Source organism: Glossina fuscipes, unplaced genomic scaffold, assembly GCF_014805625.2.
Source record: "Glossina fuscipes isolate IAEA_lab_2018 unplaced genomic scaffold, Yale_Gfus_2 27, whole genome shotgun sequence".
Classification (NCBI taxonomy): domain Eukaryota; kingdom Metazoa; phylum Arthropoda; class Insecta; order Diptera; family Glossinidae; genus Glossina; species Glossina fuscipes.
In genome coordinates this window covers 8,583,717-8,605,135 of record NW_023998422.1, presented here as the reverse complement: position 1 = coordinate 8,605,135, position 21,419 = coordinate 8,583,717, and the positions used below count along the sequence as shown (strand labels likewise).

The 21,419-nt window shown below is 34.1% G+C and overlaps 2 protein-coding genes across 2 annotated transcripts; one reads left to right on the top strand and one right to left on the bottom strand.

The window, feature by feature from the left end:
- Positions 1-490: 490 nt before the first annotated feature.
- LOC119635664 (ejaculatory bulb-specific protein 3) lies at positions 491-6,392 on the top strand. The gene is made up of 3 exons (XM_038030586.1): positions 491-539; positions 3,488-3,697; positions 5,956-6,392. The coding sequence occupies exons 2-3, from the start codon at positions 3,502-3,504 to the stop codon at positions 6,129-6,131; spliced, it is 372 nt and encodes a 123-aa protein (XP_037886514.1). The 5' UTR covers positions 491-539; positions 3,488-3,501; the 3' UTR covers positions 6,132-6,392.
- Positions 6,393-6,397: 5 nt separating this feature from the next.
- Positions 6,398-12,082, bottom strand: LOC119635663 (scavenger receptor class B member 1). Its single transcript, XM_038030585.1, has 5 exons — positions 11,890-12,082; positions 11,205-11,800; positions 7,634-8,039; positions 6,681-6,931; positions 6,398-6,597 (listed from the first exon to the last, which is right to left on the bottom strand). The coding sequence occupies exons 1-5, from the start codon at positions 11,912-11,914 to the stop codon at positions 6,409-6,411; spliced, it is 1,467 nt and encodes a 488-aa protein (XP_037886513.1). The 5' UTR covers positions 11,915-12,082; the 3' UTR covers positions 6,398-6,408.
- Positions 12,083-21,419: the final 9,337 nt, after the last annotated feature.

Below are 21,419 nucleotides of genomic sequence, written 5' to 3'. Positions count from 1 at the left end.
ATAAATCGCTTAAGTATTTTCTGTTTGCGATTGCTGTTACCGGGTGCTATCGGGAAGTATATTAAGTAAGAGATGGATAATAAAGGCACTTACTAGCTTTAGGTAACCAAAGTAGCCCCATCCTATGTCTCTTTACTTCATTCAAGTCTGGAAAGTTAAAGTGATAATGCTTTTGATTCCCGCACTCATCGACTACTATCCACCGACTAACTGTACACTCGAAATAAATGAATTTTTTCCCTCCCGTCAACTTATTTTTTTATTAGGTATCTTCTTACGTGTGCTTTATCGCTTGTTGTATGTAAATTGTTTCTTAATTTCCACCATAATGCACGGCTTTCAAGGGCTTTTAATTAATTACAAAACTCATACAATTTATTTTATTTTTTTTTCCTCTTATATGAAAACTTTCATTGGCGATGATGCGTGTAAATATCTGCTCAGTGTATTGCGTTGAGCTGTCGGGTATATAAACTCTTCACAAATCCGAGTTGAGTCTTATATTGTTACAAGCTTTTTAACATAACAGTTAACAAAAAGTGAGTAGAGTAGTCAAAATTGTCTACAGTGGGTTTTTAATTTTATTTGAATTTTTTTTTTTTCTTTTTTTTATAATTGACGTAAGCATGTTTGTGATGATGGAAGTCAATTCGTGTGTTGAGTTGCAAGTGATTTTAAATAATTGAAAAGAAAAAGAAAAAAAAAATGTTTTTTTTTCTTCGAAAGTGAAAGAAAAAGAGGCATAAAGAAAGCAAAAGAAATTGAAAAAAAAAAATGTTTTTTTTCTTTTCCTTTTGACCCAACTTTTGATGGTTTTTGAGACTATCGACCTACTTGTCTCAATTATACTTCTCATATGGACATGTGGATATAATTTTTAAGTTATGTGTGTTTTGCTTGAAAAACTTTACTCTCAACATTAGGTTTGATTTATGTGTTCCATATTAATTATTTTTAATATATATATATTTTTTTTTTTTTTAATGACTAAATACTCGATTTAGGTGAGTGCGGTCGGTCAGTGAAATTTTCATAAGCAATAAAAAAAAAGAAGAAAATTAACAAATTAATAAAAGTAAATCTTAATAATAACTTTAAAATTAATTATTTTAGGAAATTTCAAGTGCTTAGTATTATAACTCAATTGACGCTTTCAGACTTTGGTAATGCCTGTGATGAACCTCACATGCGCGTGTCGAGGAATTATTTTTAGGACAAAAACAAAAAAGGATAAAAAAGCATTGTTCTTTCAATGGTTCCTATACTCCATTGAAAAATGTGTTTATATTAAGTCAATTCGGTCTTCTTTTCAAGTGTCTTCAATGGAGACCACCAATTATGTTAGCTGTATATTTTTGACCAGCAGGAAATTCTCAGTTGCTTACGCTTAAATCGTCCATTAGTCTGTCTGAATAAATTGCTAAGCAGCCCGTACGGACTGAATATGGAAAATTAATAGTGAGATACAAATTAATATAGAACTGATGTCTAGTCGAAATTTAATATAAATATTTAGTAAAAGCTATTCATCATCAATATATGTGTCACTCAACAAGCGGTTGCCGACTCTTATACTTTGATTCTCTGCATCACTTGTGGCACAAGGGTATGTTACGTTCGTGTAGATGTGCGCAGCACCCAGAAGGACTAACACAGAACCATCTTTTGTTATGGTGAAAATGATAATGAATCGATCTAAGCTTGTCTATCCGTCTGTCCGGCTCGTTTTCTGCTGTTTAACCTACACGTCGCAATTTTAAGTTGTTCAAGGAGGAACGCTACGATGCGTTGTGATTCGATATATGTTGCGTTTTGATTTCTTTATCCTATTAAGAATTGCGGAGCTAATTTCCGAATTTTCAAATCCTCTACATATTTTGTTGACACGTTTCTTTTGGCCGAGAAGTCATAGAGATCATAGGTCCACTGGTAGTGTATTAGTGCAATAAGCATGACGCCTCCTTACGAAAAGGAACATAAGTAGTTGACACCTTTGATCAAAATATATGCTTTGCCTCACATTGGCCAACATCATACAGGAGAGCCATTACAATTTCGTATTGATATCTGCTAAATTGAAAGTGTCAGTTATATATATGCTTTTGTTCACCTTATGTTATAGTGATTGAATGGCAGACATTCGGATGCAGGGTAATTTTTTGGTGACATTCAGGATTTTCAACCTGCTAAAGGAAAGAATATGAGCGGACCTTTTACGGAAGGCGTATAGATATGAAGTAACTTTTACGCGTAATTGTCAATCTCCCTCGACCCGTTAACCTGGTCTCTTTTTATCTAGTTTTTACATGTAGTAATACTTCTGCCCTTCAAATGATTTGTACGTTCAAAGATAAATCTCTCTAAATCCACTTATTAGGAGAACTTATGCGTTTTTTTACTTAACTTTGTTTACAATACATACATACACATTTTACGAATGTCAAATTAGCTCACTTTGGTAAAAGTAGATACAAGTAGAACAAATTACATATATATATATATATAATTTCTAAGCATAGCTTTGAATATTGGCTTTTGGCGGCAGGGATTTCTTATTGAATCGCAGGCTGAAGGAAGTGCGCTTAGATGGGGACAAGCACGCTGTTCGATGGCACATGGAGTTAATGTTATTCCCACAGGACGGTTAGGGCCTTAGATCAAGACAGCAATTAGTTATCGTTCCTAGTCAAGGTGAAGCGTATCTAAGAGCTGCGGCCTTATAGGTATGAGCGCCCGGGTGCACTACAATTTCGCGGAAAGCACTAAACGATTCTGCGTAGGTTAATTAGAATAAACCTATCCTTAGCTATGTCGTCGAATCGCAGAAGTTGTTGGGACATACAAACAAGCGCACATCCGTCATCTTAATTGTGTGATGCTTTCGTTCCTTATTGATTTTATAGAGAGAAGGAGTGAGTGAAAGTAAGAAGAGAAATCGGGGGCGTCTAAGAATTTGAAAATTTCGCCATATTTTTATTATTATGAATTTTGAGAGCATCAGCAGCCTTTCCGAACTTCTCATCTCATGCACATTCGTATTCAAGGAAAATGGTTTTTGGATACCTATTGAGTTGTTTGAAATCGAGCAAAGAGTTGATGTTACCGATGCTATCATAAATTTAATGTACTTTCTTGCACCTGAAATTTGAAGTCTTGTTTTCGATTGCATAATGTTTGGGTTAAATGCGGGTTTCGTTGCTTTGTTTGTTTTTTTTTTGGGGTCTTTTGGTTTGGTTTGTTTTCGTTATTTAGTGAGAGTGCATTTTGATAGTTTTCCAAAAGAGTGGTAAACAAACTACAAACCAGTCAATGCTTGATGCTAGTATCTACTATATTAATATGTATATTAGTCTGTATGCATGTGTGTGAGTATGTATGCCTGTCTTGTTTATGCAATCGTACGATTTAATAAATACTGGTTTAAAAAACAAAAAGAAAAAAGAAAAAAAATTCCTTTTTGCTCTTAAACGTATTTTCCATTTTTTAGTTAATCGAACAGAAATGAAATCAACTTTTTGCTGTCTTGCGTTGTTAGTCGTTTATTTGGCTGTAATCGTAACCGCACAAAAATCCTATACAAATAAATTTGATACTGTCGATGTTGATAGTGTGTTATCGAATGATCGCATATTAACTAATTATATAAGATGTTTGATGGAGAAAGGTCCCTGCACGCCGGAGGGACGTGAATTGAAAAGTAAGTTCATTGAAAATATTTAAATAACGTATCGGCCAGAAAGTAAATTCGGCTTTTCAGGTGTAATCGTTTGTTTGCACGCCGAGAAATCTTTACTCAATTCTGCATTTCACATATATAACACATTGCTCAATAAGCTCGTGTGATCACATACAAATGACGCGTGTGTGTGTTTGTATTTTAACAGCATACTTCAAGTGAAATGTTATGAAATATTTTTGCATTTCTATGTAAAAATACTATGGACTCATTAATAATCAATCGAAATCCGGATACTATCCTACGAACTTATTGAGCGATGTATTATCCTGAATTTATCATTTCATGGTTTTGTGAAGCGGAATAAATTCGCGTTTGCAGGTAACAAATTGCAATGACTACGAAAGATAATTAGACACAAATTGTCGCGAACTGTAACGTTAATACGATAGGACTGCCTCCCTCAGCCAAGTTTGCCTTCACATATGCCGCGAATTAACCTTGCCAGCGACTGAACGTTTACTAAGATGTTCCTTTGCAGTTCCCGCATTCACTCGCTCGTTTTAGATTAGTTTTGCTTAGTTGCTTTATTCGACGGCAGCAATAATCTACATCGGCTTGATGGGGCTTTCCAAACTAACCGGAAACAGAAACCATTCAACCTATTAAAAAGAAAATTCTATTTAAAGAAATCTAAATTTCGACGTGTTTTACGTCAGTCTTTCAAGCTTGCTTCGGAACGGCTTTCAAATCATTATACTTGACGTCGTCAATGCAAACATTGTGATTATTATCTTTTTAGGGGCATTCTTTTAACGCCCTCGCAACTCTTTTAGCGCACCCCGTAGTGAGGGTACGATACACAGAAAACAATAAGCCTTGCTTCGAAGAAAGTTTAGTTTTTTCATACGAACTTAAAGATAGTGTTTCCGAACTATCCAAATATCGAATTACGGGAATACTTTCTGCTCTAATATTCCCCTATCCTTGTCACTCATTACGTTGTTAATCAATTTGTAACGATCAAAAATGTGGATTGGAAAACCCACGGACCATACACATCAGATATGCAGATGCTGAATCGATCTAACCCGGTCTGTCCGTCTGTTTGTTATCTGCAGTTGAAACGTGCGCTATTTTGATAAAATACCACAATTAAAGTTTAAAAATGAAAGTGAACAAGTTACATTCACGCTATGATGCGAAACGTCGGTACCAAAACTATCTAAAAATGCGGTGAGAAAATGAATACGGCTAGCCCATAGGCACGCCTACTCTGGTGAGTAAAGTAAAACATGCAATTCTTTTTGGATATTGATGCTAAAGTTCCAGAGGAAAAGGTGGCGTGACTTGCTTACTGTTACGCCTAAATTAGGGAATAAATTATAACTAGGCTTTCTGAGCACATTTTCAGGGAAAATTCGTTGTAAACATTTATGAAGACCATCTGAGAACACAAAAGAGTTATGTGTGTGCTACCTCTAAGAGATGGTAATCTAAAATCTGCTCGAATTATTTTTTTTTAACGAATTGTCTTAACCATAATTAGCAAAATATTTTGCAATTTCACCAAACGTCAAAATTATCACTCTTCGGAAGGATAAGATGAGATATAAAAAACAATCTTTCGATGTATACTTACCTGTAGACATCTTGTGCTCGATGGGTTCGTAAGAATCTTGTTGATCTACCAGCAATGCATGATGTACGTTCTTAAGTGTTCTCCACTTGTACTACAAGGGTATAAGAAGTGTCTGCAGATGTGTTAAGAACTCGGAATAGACACAGCTTATAGTATTATATCAATACTATGCTTGTCTGTCCGTCTTGTCTTTTTGTGCTCAGTCTACAGGTCGGAATTTTTGAAATATTTTCTTGAAATTCGGTATACTCACGCATCTTGGCCCAAAGACGACCATTATTGAAAACGGTTTGTATTGGTCCATTTTTTCGACCGTTTCCCATATAATGCCTTCTTTTAATAAATCGCTATATGAATAATGTTTTTAGGTGGAGTGGCGTACAATATTTAATTGTTGGCTGTGTCTCAATATGTTGTGTTTTTACATGGTTTTCCTCGAAGGCTAATCAAAATTTCTCTTAATTTACGGAATTTAATGCGACCTCATTATACATTGGATATTGAAAAGAAATTTGTGTTACAAACTAAGATCTCTATATAATATGAATGACAAAATAATACTTTCTGGCCAAGTGAATCGTTTTCAAAGACTTTTGAATTTGATAAAACGAGTATTGTAAAATATATATACTTTTAGAGCTTCTACCGGATGCCTTGAAATCGGAGTGTACGAAATGTACCGATGTGCAAAAGAAGAACTCGCAAAAGGTCATCAACTTCTTGCGTGCGAATCGTCCGGGTGAATGGAAGCTATTATTAAATAAATACGATCCTTCCGGTGACTACAGAGCCAAATATGAAAAACAAGCTTAGACGAATAATTTGTACACATTATATTCTCTTTATAAATATTATCGGAATTTTTCGTGACTTTTTTACTTTATTGGTAAAGATTGAATTAAATAAAAAATATTAGATATTGTGATCTTATTACAGTTCTATTCATATTTTGTATATGTATTTGTATAATAATAATGAAAAAAAAATACCACCTAAATTACTAACGAGCAACGAACAAGAACAACAATAATTGTAACAAAGAATTATAATAAAGAACTTTTTTTTAATACCTAATGTTAAAATTAATTTCTTATTTCTTTTTATAAGTTTCACATAACAGTTCTCTTAACGTCTTATTCGTTATTAGTAAATAAATTCGAAGGCAACTGTACACAATTAATACAAGAAAAATAACCATTAAAGTTCCTTGAATATTAGGAACTATATGTACACCGATATGCATAAATAGTGACGTTAACGTTGACATATCGTCCATATCCTGAAATCCATTATGAAAATTTCGCATTTGTATTAAAAAGAGTATTAACTTATTTGAAAAGAAAAAATTTTGAAAGGACTTACAAATTCATACCAAAATGATGGTATAACCATATGACTGAAACGTTGCAAGTCTTTATTGAAACCTTTCATATCTGGCATGGGTATGTTAACTTGAAAGCGATATTTTTCCTCCAACGGTATACCCATTGTAGGTTCTAATATAACTTCAGCTTCGTGTTTCTCTTTATCTGGCGACAAGCCTTCAAAATGCTCGGTAAAGTTATAAGCAGTATCCATGAAATGCGGCGCCGATAATGCCGTTGGAACTTCGCCTATGGAAGAAATATTTTAAAATTTTTTATAATATTTTATATGCACACACACACACACACACACATATAGACAGATTGAGCTATATATATAAATAAATTTATATATAACACATAAATCGACAGACGTACGTACATGCACACACACACACGCTTAGTTTGTTGTATGAGTTCATAAGAAAAGTACTTAGAAAGATAGCGGATGGAAAGAAGAGGAAATAGAAGCCAATCGGGTACTCCGCTAAAGTGCCCCCACATGAAGCGCACTGATTGGAACCAGCGAGCCGCGAATTAACTGACGATGGTCCCTCGGAAGGGAGCGGACAAAGCAATGTATAGGCCGTGCGGCCTAGCTTTCATATGTAGGCGAAAGTGAAAAAAGTTCACTTAATTTTTTAAAAGATAACAATAACAGTAACGCACTCGGCTTTTATGAAAAATAATGGCAAAGCAGTTTTTCGTTTTCTCCAATTGGGCTGAAATTCCTCTTATTAGCGAGAAAATAGAAATAAAAGCGAAAAGTAAATTAAAAAAAAAAAAAAATTCAGCGGAATACATAGTCGATTTTTTCAAACCGTGTTGCATCAAAACCGTGTTATAATAGTCGCAAATTTTGTAACACCTTTATTCGAATCTACGTTTAATAAATACCGGGTTATATGGAGGACGCCTGTGTATATTGAAATTTTTTGCTTAAATACTTACCGGACACGCAACGCGATGCATCAAACATTCCTTTAGGCAATTTAATCCCCAATGAATTATCCAAGCAATCCTTATTAGTATTTACATCGCTTAGAGTGTAACGATAACCCTTGAATCCCTGGCAAAGTACTTCACGATCGTAATTCAATTTAAGCGTACGACAAGCCTCCGTAGCAATAATATTCAATTCGGTTTCGGGCGTTAGGAACGGTGGAAAAAGGGAATTGTCAAAGCTATTGTCCAAGATGACCGGACAATATTCGTCAGATTTTTTAGCTCGTTTCACGAACGCTCGTTGTTGAGGAAAATATGTTTTATTATTAAACGTATTTACCCGGAAGAAATTTTCGATGCCGTTATCTACACCGATTTTGACATTGTAGATTAGCTCTTTAGGTCTTATTGCCTGCAAATAGCACAGGAAAGCACATTGAAATTTCATTTAATCTTGAGACAAAACGTAGATATTAAGAAAAATATATATATATATATACATGTAGACATTTATATTTAAAAATATAAATATATATGTATATTCTATAAAAATTTTTTCTCAGTTAGGCTTGAGATCCAACGCTTAATACAAAAACAAGTGATAACGCTTAAGTTGGTCAAGCTCGATTATTTAACAAAATTATTGCATTTTAGGTGAATGCACGCCATACCTTATCTGAATTTTGCCAACATTATGCACGCTTTTCTTTAATTAAGTCTATTTGAAATCTATTTTACGCTTAAATTGATGGTCTCGCTAACGCGAAAGAGTAAGATTTATATATAGCTTTCTAGTAAAACTTCTTCCTGCAGCTAGGTTTCATTATGTAAGGCATTTCAGTTCAAGTCTCTATTAGAAATCATTGTCTGCCTTGAAAAGAATTTAAGCAGGCAGTTTAAATAAAGGATAGGCAGATAGATCGGTCGCAGTTCTAGCCAGTGCTCAGTCGGTAGAGCCATATCACCTATCGATTGGGCAGAAGTACACTATGCTGCGGCTGACACGACTCTATTTCTTTTTCTTTCCTCTTTTCCTTTTGACGATCATCCTCTTACATGAATACGTGACATCCCCTGAGCGGTTGGTCGTATTAAAAGAAAAAAAAAAACAAACGAAGAGAGATGATAAGCGTCTGCGTCTACCCTTAGAAAATTGCATGAGGTGACTCTGCGCCATTTCCCTTGCCGGAGAGAAAAGAAAATTTGATCAGGTAATGAAAACAATAGAAATCAATACCGAATGATGACTAAGAATGCCTACTGATGAAGATAACGATTGATACTAATTAGTAGACGGACAAACAAGCAACAGACTGATGAGCAGGCAGATGAATAGTAAAAGGGAGAGAGAGATGGCCTATGTATCTAAATAAGATTGTAATGACAAAAAAAAAAGAGAGATTTGAGACACATGGATAGATAGATAGATAGACAGAAAGAGGGACAAATGAATCCAACCGCCTACAAAACGAAAGAGAATGGGGGAATAACAGACATAAATACATGAGCAAACATATGGCCTTAACAGGATGAACATAATTAAATAGGTTTGCAGCTTATTTTAAAACTCATTCAAAAAATCGCTACAATTCCGTGGAGCCTTCTAAGTATTAGTGTACTGTTACGAAGATTGCACGCATGATAAAAAGAGTCCACATCGAAACTAATCGGTTTTCTAAGAAACCAAATTCTAAAAATGGTAAAGCCAGGTATACATTTATAACGCTTTACCTGCCAACGATACGAACGACGATACGAACTTTGTCCTAAAAATGGTTCGGATAAGAACGTAAAGTCGCAAAGGATAGTTTTGCTTTACGACGCTATATGTGTATACATTTTTTTTGCTAGAATTGTAAACGACTTTACACGCTTGAGCTTTTTGCTGCACCCTGTGTTGGCTGACGTCCGTTTTGTTCCGATATTGCATTTAAGTGGTTGTTGTCAACGCCGGAGCAACCTTAGAAGTCGGTTGGTCGTTTGAAGTTACATTTTCAGAATGAATTTTGGCGAAATTTAAACCTCACTGGCTAATTGTTCGTTAGACTTTAATTGTGAACACTGCACATTGTTGTTGGAGCTCTCGACTTAACACTAATGCACTCTTTAAGTTTCCAAAGCGTCACGGGGCGAATGACGTGCTTTCTCAATTCATTTTAGCGGCTATGAATAACAAATTAATGAAACGTGCACCGTACAAAACAGTAGTCGGAAGAGTAACTGAACTCTTATCTGTTTAGTGAAAGCAAAAACTCGTTCGTCCCGGTCACTTATAGCAGGTAGACACAAATATAGATTCTACCTACCTGTGTCGGAAGTTATTGATGTCTCGAAATATAATATAAATCTGTGTCCTTGATAAATAATTATGGCGTGTATTGAGGAAGATAGCTAAATTGAAGTTTGGAAGACTAATAAGGCGGAGAAGTAACTCTTTGCACTTAGCAACTGCGTAGAAGTTACTACAGCACTATACAATATAAGGGATAAAGATTAGCAAGATGTAGTTTTATGATACACGAACGAAATGTGTGTTTGGTTAAGAAGCGCTGCTTGATCTTCTATTTTATTACATTAAATGAGAAACTTCAATTAATCCTTCAAATTTTGACTCCTTGATACCTTCATTTTTGAAAAGTTTAACTTCAAACAATTTCGGCAGATTTTATCCAAAGTAAGCCCACGGTTTTAAAAGCCTGCAAAGAACAACCTAAAACGTTGTAGAGTCATTTCTAAAGCTGGCCCTTCGAAGACCTCCATCGGTCAAAAAATAAAAAAAAATTAGATCGTAATGCCCTTTAAAAGGCTATTTGAATAAAAAGCGTTATATGGGACGTGGTGCGGAAGTTAGGTTAATGTGATCCCAGTTTAGGCGGCTAAGTCTTTAAGACAAACACCTACTGACGATTAGTTTTAATAGCAAAATGTAACAAATAACATTTTTTTGCCAAATGAAGTCCTACTTTCCCATGGAAGGGAGTTCATAAGATTAATCAATCCAAGCGTACATTTTTTTTTAATATAAGGACTCTTCCAAAACTGGAAATTATTCGGGGAGTGCCGCTAAAAACAGGGGCCAATAATGCGCTTGTTTGAGTTAAAACATGGCAATGTATCGAATTCAGTCCGACCTGCCTGTAGAATTGTAAGTTGAACACAAAACTTTATAGACTTATGTGAGGCACAAAAAGGTCGATACGCTAAATAAAGCGATAGAATGATTTGGATATTCCGTGTAAGCTCCGCAAACAAGCTTCACATAACAAGCATACGCAGCAACTAGTGGTGTAGGGTATGGCTGGAAGATTTCATATAACATTAAAAGTAAAAAATATCGTTATTTAAAAAAAAATTTGGCATCTCGAAAAGATTTACTTGTTGCCTCAAAATATGCATTATATAATCGAAAAGATGTTGAGCCTAATAATGGGCAAAGTGTTAGTTAAACTCAAAAAAGCGTGATGACTATATGAATCAATTGATTGACCTTGTTTTGAATACCTATTACAATAACTTAGGTAGAGTAGGGATGTGATTACGTTATGCGAATAAGTTTACTAGCATTCTTTTTACTTACATTATACAGTAAACCGCAGTTGCTTACAATATTTGGTACATAATGCGCTAGCAACGAAAGTGTCGGTATTGTAAAATCCCATAAAAAGTAGTTGATCGTCTCCTTGAGAAATGCCGATTCGTTTATGGTAATGGCATTGAAGGCGTGACGTACGAAAAATACCCAATCGTGCAGTTTAGCGGCACTGCTTAACAAGATTATATTGGGCATAATAATTGTTTGATTTAATATATCTGGAGAGGAGCTGGCCAATGGATCGAATTCAAATATTTTATGAGGATTTCTACGAAACGTTAAGTTGCCGTTAGTTTGAGAAACAATTTCATTTAGTCCGATGACATGATAAGCAATAGGTCCAATTTGCTCAATTTTTAAACGCAAATCGGTTCCATTTAGAAAGCTTTCTGCATTTGTAACATTGAACATGTATACGCGAAGCATGCCTTGCGGGGAATGTATCCATCCATTTTGTTGAGGAGAATTCCGCCGAAAGCGTACATGTTCTTTAATAAATTCCCATTGATAGTTGATATGAAGTGAAGCGAGAAATAAAACGGAGCAGACAATAGCGGTTATGGTCAATGATATCAGTTTACCTGCAATTGGTATAGAGTAAAGAAATATTGTGCAAAAAAAAAGAATGAAGAAGAAAAACTAGATATTTTCAAAACCACAGAATACTAACATAAAATACAATCTCTGGACGACATTGTTTGGGAATATGTACGAAGGCACAAATCACTTAAATTCCACACAATTTGCTTTAGATTTGAAAAAAAAGATTTTTTTTTGTTTTACTTTGTTTTTTAAATAAATTTTTTTTTAACAAAAATCAGTTCACTTAGACTTCTGCCGAACTGTCTTAAGTATTTGAATAAACGTTTAAAATACAACTAAGGTATTGAAAATAAAATCTGAGCTCGGAACTACAGGCAGAACGGAAAAAACAAAAAAAAAAAAAAAAACAAAACACAAAAATCTTCAAAACTGTATTCAAACACAAGAACTTATCAGCTCATCATCCGATGTGTAAATCTTTTCGGAAATGGTCAGTCACGTTACACTGCGAATTAATAATAATGATAACGAAGTTACACTTGCTATTGGAAATTGAATATGTGACGCCAACAGCTTTTACTATACCTCCCTCGAGGCATTTAATCAATAAATAAATAACAACTCAGTCTATCTTATTGATCTTAGTGACTCCATAAAGATATGATCGATTTCGATAAAGGTAACGAGAAATTCGTTCAAATTATGCTTTACTCTACCTTTCCGCTTTTCTGTTGATTTTTCTCATGTTTCATAAATATTTCGCTTTCATTTTCTTCAAGTGTAATTTCTTACCACATTGTTTGTGTACGATTTTTTTTTTTTTTTTTTAAATATATATTCCATCCTCTTATCAGTTGGCGTCTCAGAACGTATTCGTCTTATCAGTGGCTTGGAACCGCTAGTGCCATACTTGCACAATTCAATTTGGTTTGCCAGGAAAGAAAAAAAAAAATAAAGAAGAGAAAACATCATTTCATACGCCTGCTTAATGGACGTTTTGACAGGCTGTGCTAATAGTATATACATAACGTTTAGTACTTAATGACGAACAAAATTTGTTTTGATTTAACGGTTACATGTAACGACACGAGAAAATGTATTCGTTTTACGCAAACGTTTAAAGAATTATCAATCAATTGGCTGTGTGATGCTGTGTCTGCGTAAAACACGTTAATTCTGTGAAATAATTACGTATGTAAAGCATTGACTGAATGTACATGTTGTGCATATGGATGAAGGATTTAAAAAATTTTGTCAACACGACTATCATCGTCATTGTCTAAACGGGGGTGTTATGCATTTGTCATACGCTAAGTGTTGTATTAGTGACAAGATTTTTCTATAAATATCATTCTAATCAATTGCAAATTTGTTGAATACTTTATAGGTGCAGTGCGATTAAAATCTACTAAAGGTCGTTTACGCCTCATTAATTATAATGTCGCGCTCAATCAGGTAGTTTAGTTTAAAACGAATTGGTTTTGAGACCCTTCATTCGAATTAATTATTCGAATACGTGGTGAAGAGTCGTCGCAATGGCTCTGTAAGTTTCATCTCTTCAGCTAGTTGACCAAACTGCCCGATGTACTAGATTTATCAAATCTTTCTAATCCATCTAAATATCCAAGGTGTTGAAGCAAAAACTTATGTTTGTCGGATTGGTTGTTGAAGGTACAATTACAGTATTAATAGTGTAAAGAAAAATGGGTCGTCAAATTTCCGCTTTCATTCCTCTCGACTATGTCAAAATGGACCATGGTTTCCCGCAGAAGTGACTAGTGTACATCTATTGATTTTTTTTTCTATGTTAACCTAAAACATTGTTTGGAGCATAAAGGTTAATTTCAACGGTTGACCTAAGCTTCTGCTCCTTACCAAAAAAGAAAATTCGTAAATATGCTATTATAGCTAAGGCTCTAAATCTTACTCTGGCCGCAATTTTGATTATTATTCCTAGTTTGGTAAAAATTACAGAACTATTGATATTTCACTTTGTAATTCTATTTTTATTTGCACTTGCATTTGCATCTCTAGTTTTAGTTCTAATTCAAGTTTTATTTCAGTTTCTGTGTCTATTTCTAGTTCTGGATTCAGTTCCAGCTTTAGTTCTGGGTTTGATTCTACTTTCCGTCCAGGCGTATTTCTATTAATGTCTTTATTTCTACTGTAATATTCCCATTGGTATTTCTATTACTATTCTTATTTCCATTTCCTTTTCCTATATCTATTCCTACCTCTAGCTTCTGGAATATATCTCGGTATATATATTTTAGTATTTTTATTTCCATTTCTATTTCTAGTTTTAGTTTTAGGTCTAGCTCTAGTATTGGTTTCAGCTTCAATTTCAGTTCCGTTCTATTTCTGTTAGTATTCCTATTTATTATGCTATTTCCATTGCTATTTCTACATGTATTGCGATTTCGATTTCTATTTCTATTTCTTTTCCTATTTCCATTGCTATTTCTATTTCCGTTTCGATTTCTATTTCTTTTGCTATTTCTATTAACATTTCTTTTCCTTTTGTTATTTCCATTGCTATTTCTAGTTCTACTTCAATTGCGATTTCTATTTCTTTTGCTATTTCTATTTCCGTTTCGATTTCTATTTCTTTTGCTATTTCTATTAATATTTCTTCTTCTTTTGCTATTTCTATTCCTATTTCCATTGCCATTTTTATTACTATTTCGGTTTCGATTGCTATTTCTTTTGCTATTTCTATTAATATTTCTTTTTCTTTTGCTATTTCTATTCCTATTTCCATTGCTATTTTTATTTCTAGTTCCATTTCTATATCAATAACTTCCGTTTCTATATCTGTTTCTATTTCTAGTTATAATCCTAGTTTTGGGTCTAGTTCTAGTTTTGGTTTCAGTTTTAGTTTTAGTTCCATTCTATTTTTATTAGTATTTGTATTTTTCTTGCTATTTCCGTTTCGAATTCTATTTCTTTTGCTCTTTCCATTGCTATTTCTATTGCTATTTCTATTCCTTTTGCGATTTCCATTGCTATGTATATCTATATTTTTATTTCCGCTACTATATCTATAATTGTTTCCATTTCTGTGTCTATTTCTGTTTCTATTCATAATTCTTCTTTTATCTCTATTTCTTTTTCTGTGTCCATATCTATTACTAGCTCTAGTTCTCGTTCTAGTTGTGTTGCAGTCTACATTTTAATGGAATGGAAATTCGTAAACTCTTCGCATATATGTATGCTTTTTTTAACCTTTCAATTTTCAGATGTTGAGATATCCAAAATCTTAAAAGTAGGGATTAAGAATTGAAAAAGTTGTAACAATGTCAGTAAATATGGAAGTACATTTTTGGACGGCAACTGCTGGTCTAAACTATGCCGGTAGTATGTGTCTAGCTTAATCTTACCATAACTATGTTTTCTTCTATCTATGCAAAAGTAGTTTCACGAATCCCTCGAAAAGGCCTAGAAATGAGCCGTAAGCGTTTTTCTCTTCCCTTTAATTAGCTTTTGTGAAGTTGTTGGTTTTTCTGAGAAGAAGACCTATTTTTTTTTATCGATCGTCTAACGATCTATCGATATTGCCCTGAAGTTATTTTACCAACAATTTTTACAGCTTGTGAAGTGAAGATATCTTATAAAATAATTCCAATACTAACATCTTTTCTCTCACAGACTAAAACTATTTACCTTTGCCAACCCCCCGAAAATATTTGAAACATTTTATGCTAAGGTAGCAATAACTGAACAATCGACTTTTGAGACTTTAAGGCTGCTTTAACATATTATTATAAACAACAAATAGCAGAAGACCGAACGATGACAAGGCATCTGAAAAAGAGCGCATTGCTTGCTTTGATAAGCGTTAAGCATTTCCAAGTCAAGATGCACGCTATAATAAGAGGAGAAGAGCTATGCAAAGCTATGCAAACTCCGAAAATGCTAATAAGAAATTTTTAGATCATCACTGACTAATTTTTAGTTTATTAACGAATACATCGTCTATTTCCTATTTACATAAATAAAGCAGTCGAGAATTGCTAGATGACTTCTTAAATTATGGCAAAGTACTTTCCTAAAGGCCAAGTCCCACTGAAACATGTACTAATACCTTAAAGGGTTCCACAATTGGGATTGTCGTAAGGTGTTAATGGAAATTTTTTTACATTCTTCTTCATCGAAGGGTGGAAGGGGATTTCCAATTTCATTTGTAATGTCGGGATCACTTTAGCCAAATGTCAAAATGTATATGTTCTTGGGTGATTACAAAATTTTCATAATTATCTCATAAAGGAAATATACTTCTGATCTTCTAGGACGTCTTAAGAGAGAGCTCAGAAAATGTACATTTCTTTGATCAGCATGCAATGCCGAAATGGCTTGGCCATGACTATTTGGCTCGAAAAGAAAAATTTAAAAATTGAAAGAAAGCAAAAGGTTGCGCAGATAGCGAGCGGCGTCCGACTCTCAGTCGGAAGAGGTAGATTCGATTTCCGATAAAGGAAAAAAGTCAACTGTTTTCTACTACGAATTTGATTCCTATGCATTCTCGTATTGAACTAGTATCAAGTATATGTTTAAAGTATAATAATAAAAAAACACATTTTGTTAAATATTTAACAAGGCCATCTGAAGATTCAGTCACTAAAATGATATTAAAATAGAAAAAGTTGCTTATTATTTATGTTTTTGTTTTTAGAAATGATTTGAATTTTCTAAGAATAATATTATAATGTTGATATTTTCATATTCGCCTGCACTGGGTATCAGTATATTTTTTTATTATTTCACTTGCAACTCTCAGAAAAAGTGTAGAATTCCTAGCTTAGTTAAAGCTCATCTATTCCAATGTCGATTTTGAAAATCTGCTCGCGCTCACAGTCGCATGAAACTAACTTTTTCATCCAAGACTGGACATAGAAAACACGCGTTAGTTGTACGACACGGTATGGAATATGAATACACTCAGCCTCGCAGAACTATTTGTTCCAACTAACAACGGACAGAGAAAAGAGCCATGCATTAGAAGATGCAGTGTCGTATTCTGAGTGCATTTTCTCTCGTGAGGTAGACGTCTAAGACAGGACATGGAAAAGTCTAATCAAATATAATGATGTAACATAGTTAACTCTAATGTACTACAGAATACCATATCGTCTTTTCGGTGCTTCAGATAACACCGAGCTCTTACTCATCACACAATCGACTTACTCTGCGAACAAAATCATTATTATTAAGAAACTAGAAAAGAGTTATAAAATTGCGAACGTGATCCTAGAATCTCATATGTGTCCGGTGCTTACTCAAAATAAGAGTAAGTATCGTATTCTTACAGATATGGTGTCTTGCATATTCTTAATCAGGATGGCATTCCGAATCACTTTAATCTCTCTCAACGATGGTAGTGATCGTGGTTGAGATGGCTAACGAAGGATCAGGTCTGTCATCAGGGGCATTGATCGATACACAAGGTTTGCGATCTCGGTGTGACATTGTGAATTGTGTTATCCCTAGAAGCCTTCGTCTTTGGCTTGGCAATTTAAGGTCGGATGGGTTTTTTTGAAAGTAAAACAAAGAAAGGGTTCAATATACCTAAATTAGATCAAAATGTTGTCAATAACTACAAGACAAACTGCAATAATCTTCCGAATGTAATTTCAATCTAATCATTAAACATCGATGTCTTTCGAAAACTTGTATCACAAATATTTACCCGAGTTATATTAAAGTGCGATCTGAGAAGGGCACAGTTGACTCTTTGCGTTTCGTCTTAATTGATTACAAAGGTGAGAGGTATTCAATATTCTGCCCAAGATTGAATATGTAGACATCTCACTTACACTTATAATCTAATCCACTTATAATAACTGTCATAGCAGAGCAAATGACATCTGCTTTATTGTTATTATCATTATTGTTTTCGTTTGTTTTTAATTATATTAAATTTCTATATAGTTATTCAATTCAGATTGTTGTTGCTAGACACAAACTGGTTTTTTGTTTTAAATTTGCCGGCGATTTCTTTTCTTTTTTTTTTTTTTTTTTTTTTTTTTTTAGAAAACTGAAAACTAATCACTAACAACTTTCGAATCATGTGTACTGCATAATTTCTAGTGTTCCGCAAAATCTCGGATTAATTAGAATCGGGTTTTTATGTTATATCAGGGTTTTTTTCTAAATCTTTATTATCATACTTATAATTGATATTTACTAGAGAAAAAAATGGTTATTATGCGCGACTGGGTTTATTTAGAGAAAACGTGATGAAAAGCTTATTGAACATGCTCAGAAAGAAAGTGTTGCGTGCTTCTTTAGAGAATAAAAAAAAAATAAAAAAAATTCCTCGTTTCATTGAAATGGTTAATGGCTAAAGTTCAATTTACTTTGCTTACTATTCCATGCATACTAATGAAAATATTAAACAAAAATACGTAGAATTAATGACTCAGAGTGGTTGCGAAGGGCGTCTTTAGGGTTTTTACTCACCATTGTATTGATAGTTGATAGGTGATTAGATTAATCGAACGTTTTATGCATGTAAAGAGTGGACGTTTACTTGAACAGGAAATGGGGATATTTGAGGCCCATAAACAATTCGACAGCGATCGCATTACTTTATGTTGTTAGCATTTGTCAAATTGCGACTTCTGCAGATAAAAGTCTTGACTTGTATATATATAATATATGATTGGACCAAAAATGCCATCATCAATACCCATATGTCGGGTTAGATTCAAATGGAGAATTCCGTTCGTTATTAATGGCCAAGCAGCAGTAGCGCAAGTCACTAATACATGTGTGGATATAAACCGATTGACTTCTGATCACAGTATTCCCTCAATTGTTGTATGTATAACTTGCTGTGAGCCAATCAAAATTAGAATTAAAAATTTTTTTTTTTTTTTGGACTCGTGCTAGAAGAAATAAAATAAAATAATTCGTATAAAAAAAGTGCCTTCGGTCTCATCGGTTAACATTGATATTTCAAAAACGTGTGAAAATGTTTGCGTGTACTTTGTGGGGAATCTGAGGCCAATGTTTTCGAAGAATTCGTCAAAGTAAACTTTGAAGTACTTTGATGACTCCTTCAATGCTTTCAAAAACAAAAATGGTCTCCTTCTTAAATACGTGAATTTTTCGCGATGATGATGGTTAGCCATATAGAGCATAGAGCGATTACTTCAATAGTCTTTTAGTTCCCTTTCTGTTCAAGGTTTGTGACGAACTATGTGCGTTAGTCTACAGTTTTAAAGTTGTAAATAAATCTATTAAAAAAAAAGATTCACAGACTAGTAACACGTGACGAAACCCGAAAAATTGTGGAGCAGGCCGACCGTTAGCGTCCATAACCATAAAGTCGAACGTCGTTGGCAGCTCTACTTAAACAGATTAACTGAGTTTAGCGAATTCAACACAAGCTTTGAAGGGTGCTTCAACTCAAAAATGCCTTCATTCAGGAACGCTAATCACAGCTGACGCAGTTGTACGCAATCATTAAACGAAAATGGTTGCAGTATGTCAGAAGACATCATGCGTTGATATTTTTGTATGACGACATTCCGACTCACAAATTTCCCCCAAGAAACGTTAGCAGCACTAAATCGAGGTATACTTCTAGCTCCGCTATATCCACAGCATATTTTTCTTTCTAATTAACATCGGCTTCGAGCTGCTGTAACTTTTGTAGGCAAAGATTTCATTCAAAAAATGGTATTTCAATGGATTCTTTCAGAAAATTAGGATGCTCTTGCGGTATGCAATTGATATTCTCTCTAGGCAGGATATTCTTGTAGCAAGCAGATCATAGTCCGTCAGAGAAAATGTGTAGCTACCGTTGACCGATACTTTAAGTAAACTATGTTTTATCTTTTCCGTGAAATAAACTAGTGAAGGTGTACTTCTATACCGAGCATTTTCACATACATATCCATGTCCCAATCTATTGCATATTTAACATATAAGATTTTGTTTAAGGACTTAATCTAACATAGTCAAGACATAACAAGTACACGCTTAGAAAATGCAATATACTCCAAAAGAAAACTAGTCATGACGAGGGGAATTCCTTCAAACGAATTCATTACCTGGTTCGAGATCTACATTGACAGTAGACTGCTTTTGAAAATTGATTTAAAAAACTGCATAAACTAAGCAAGGACGAATATTTATGCTTTTTGGGACCCTAGAGCACATATACGTCGCTCTAAATTGCTTTTATGCGTAGCGCATACTCAGCGACGCATGTTTCTCGTTGCGGGATATGAAGTCTTGCGCAAAAGTGAGTTCAGGTTTTGAGAGCTTCTCCTAAGGTAGTTAACATTATTAGGTTGATGGGAAAGTTCTCTTGTATTTTACTATAACGCAAGTAATCTGACCTATCAGGCAAAATACAACATGTAGAGTCTTATTAATCGACTTACCTCCCGTGAGATATGAGAGGACTACTTTCAGTGCTCTTTATCAGCTAGTTGCGACATGTAGAGTGATTAACGTGCGGTGGATAAAGTGCATTTAAAACATTACTATGATATGAGTCCCACAAAGGAAGCAACGTATCGGCTGCTCGTAAAAACTTATGGAAGACTTTGGGAAGTGAAGTTTTAAATTGTGAAACCTGTGCAAAATGAGTACCGTTTTGCGGTCAACGTTGGAAAGTAACTCACATGCAAACCACTTTGCATTTGCAAAGGGAATTTTTTTTTTTAAATATTTTCCCACCATCCTAACAAAAAATTCATGAACAATTAATTGTAGGAAAAAATTCCTCAAGTGAATTATGACTATGCAGTATTATTGGCCTCGATGCTGTCCTGGCTGCTTCAGACAGTTTCTAAAGAGATTTTTCTCCGGAAATGTTCTGTTCTATCACGTTTTATAAATGAAGTCTTGATATTCCAAGCTCTCATAAGCGTCAGAGTTTTAAGTTAAATAACAATCGACGACTATCCCCCATTAAAAGCTCATCATGCAGGGTCAATGAAACATTAATTGTTTTTAGCAAGCTAACACGTGAAGTCGCAGATTCCCAACCAATGAGAGACACGGATTGTTATCAACGAAAGTGAAGATGACGTTTGAACTTTAAGTAAAGAATTAAAGGCTAGAGAGGAAAGGTACATAGATCGCAAAGGGCGTTTAAGTAGTTTAAAGGGAGTTAGGCCTCGTAACGTAAAGATTGAAAACCTCTGCTGTAAGTAATACATGTGCTTGCACAACTAATTATATATTATTTGTTGCTCAAGGTTTAACAACGAACTTTTACCTCCCACTTAAGTGGTCATATGCGATCGACATAATTGTAAAAAATAACTGATTATTAATTCAAAAATGATATTCATGACAAATTAATTATATAATTATATTAAAAGTGATTACAATTAAGTATAGAAATAGCAAAAAAAAAAAAAAAAAAAGAAGAAAACCTTAATTTAAATGAAAACGTCTAGACTCGCAAATGATAATTGCAACATTAACGCTTACCCACCTACCCACCATTTCTTACCTCCTCCGATTGCTTAATACGTATGATTTTAAATGAAATTAACAGCAACATAATTAATCGACTTGAAATTCTTATCAGAGAAATTGAGATTTAAACGCTGGGAAAACACGCTACAGAACGCAATATTATTATTTAATTTTTTAATAGATAGGGCCATTAAAAATTATTACACATAAATGTCT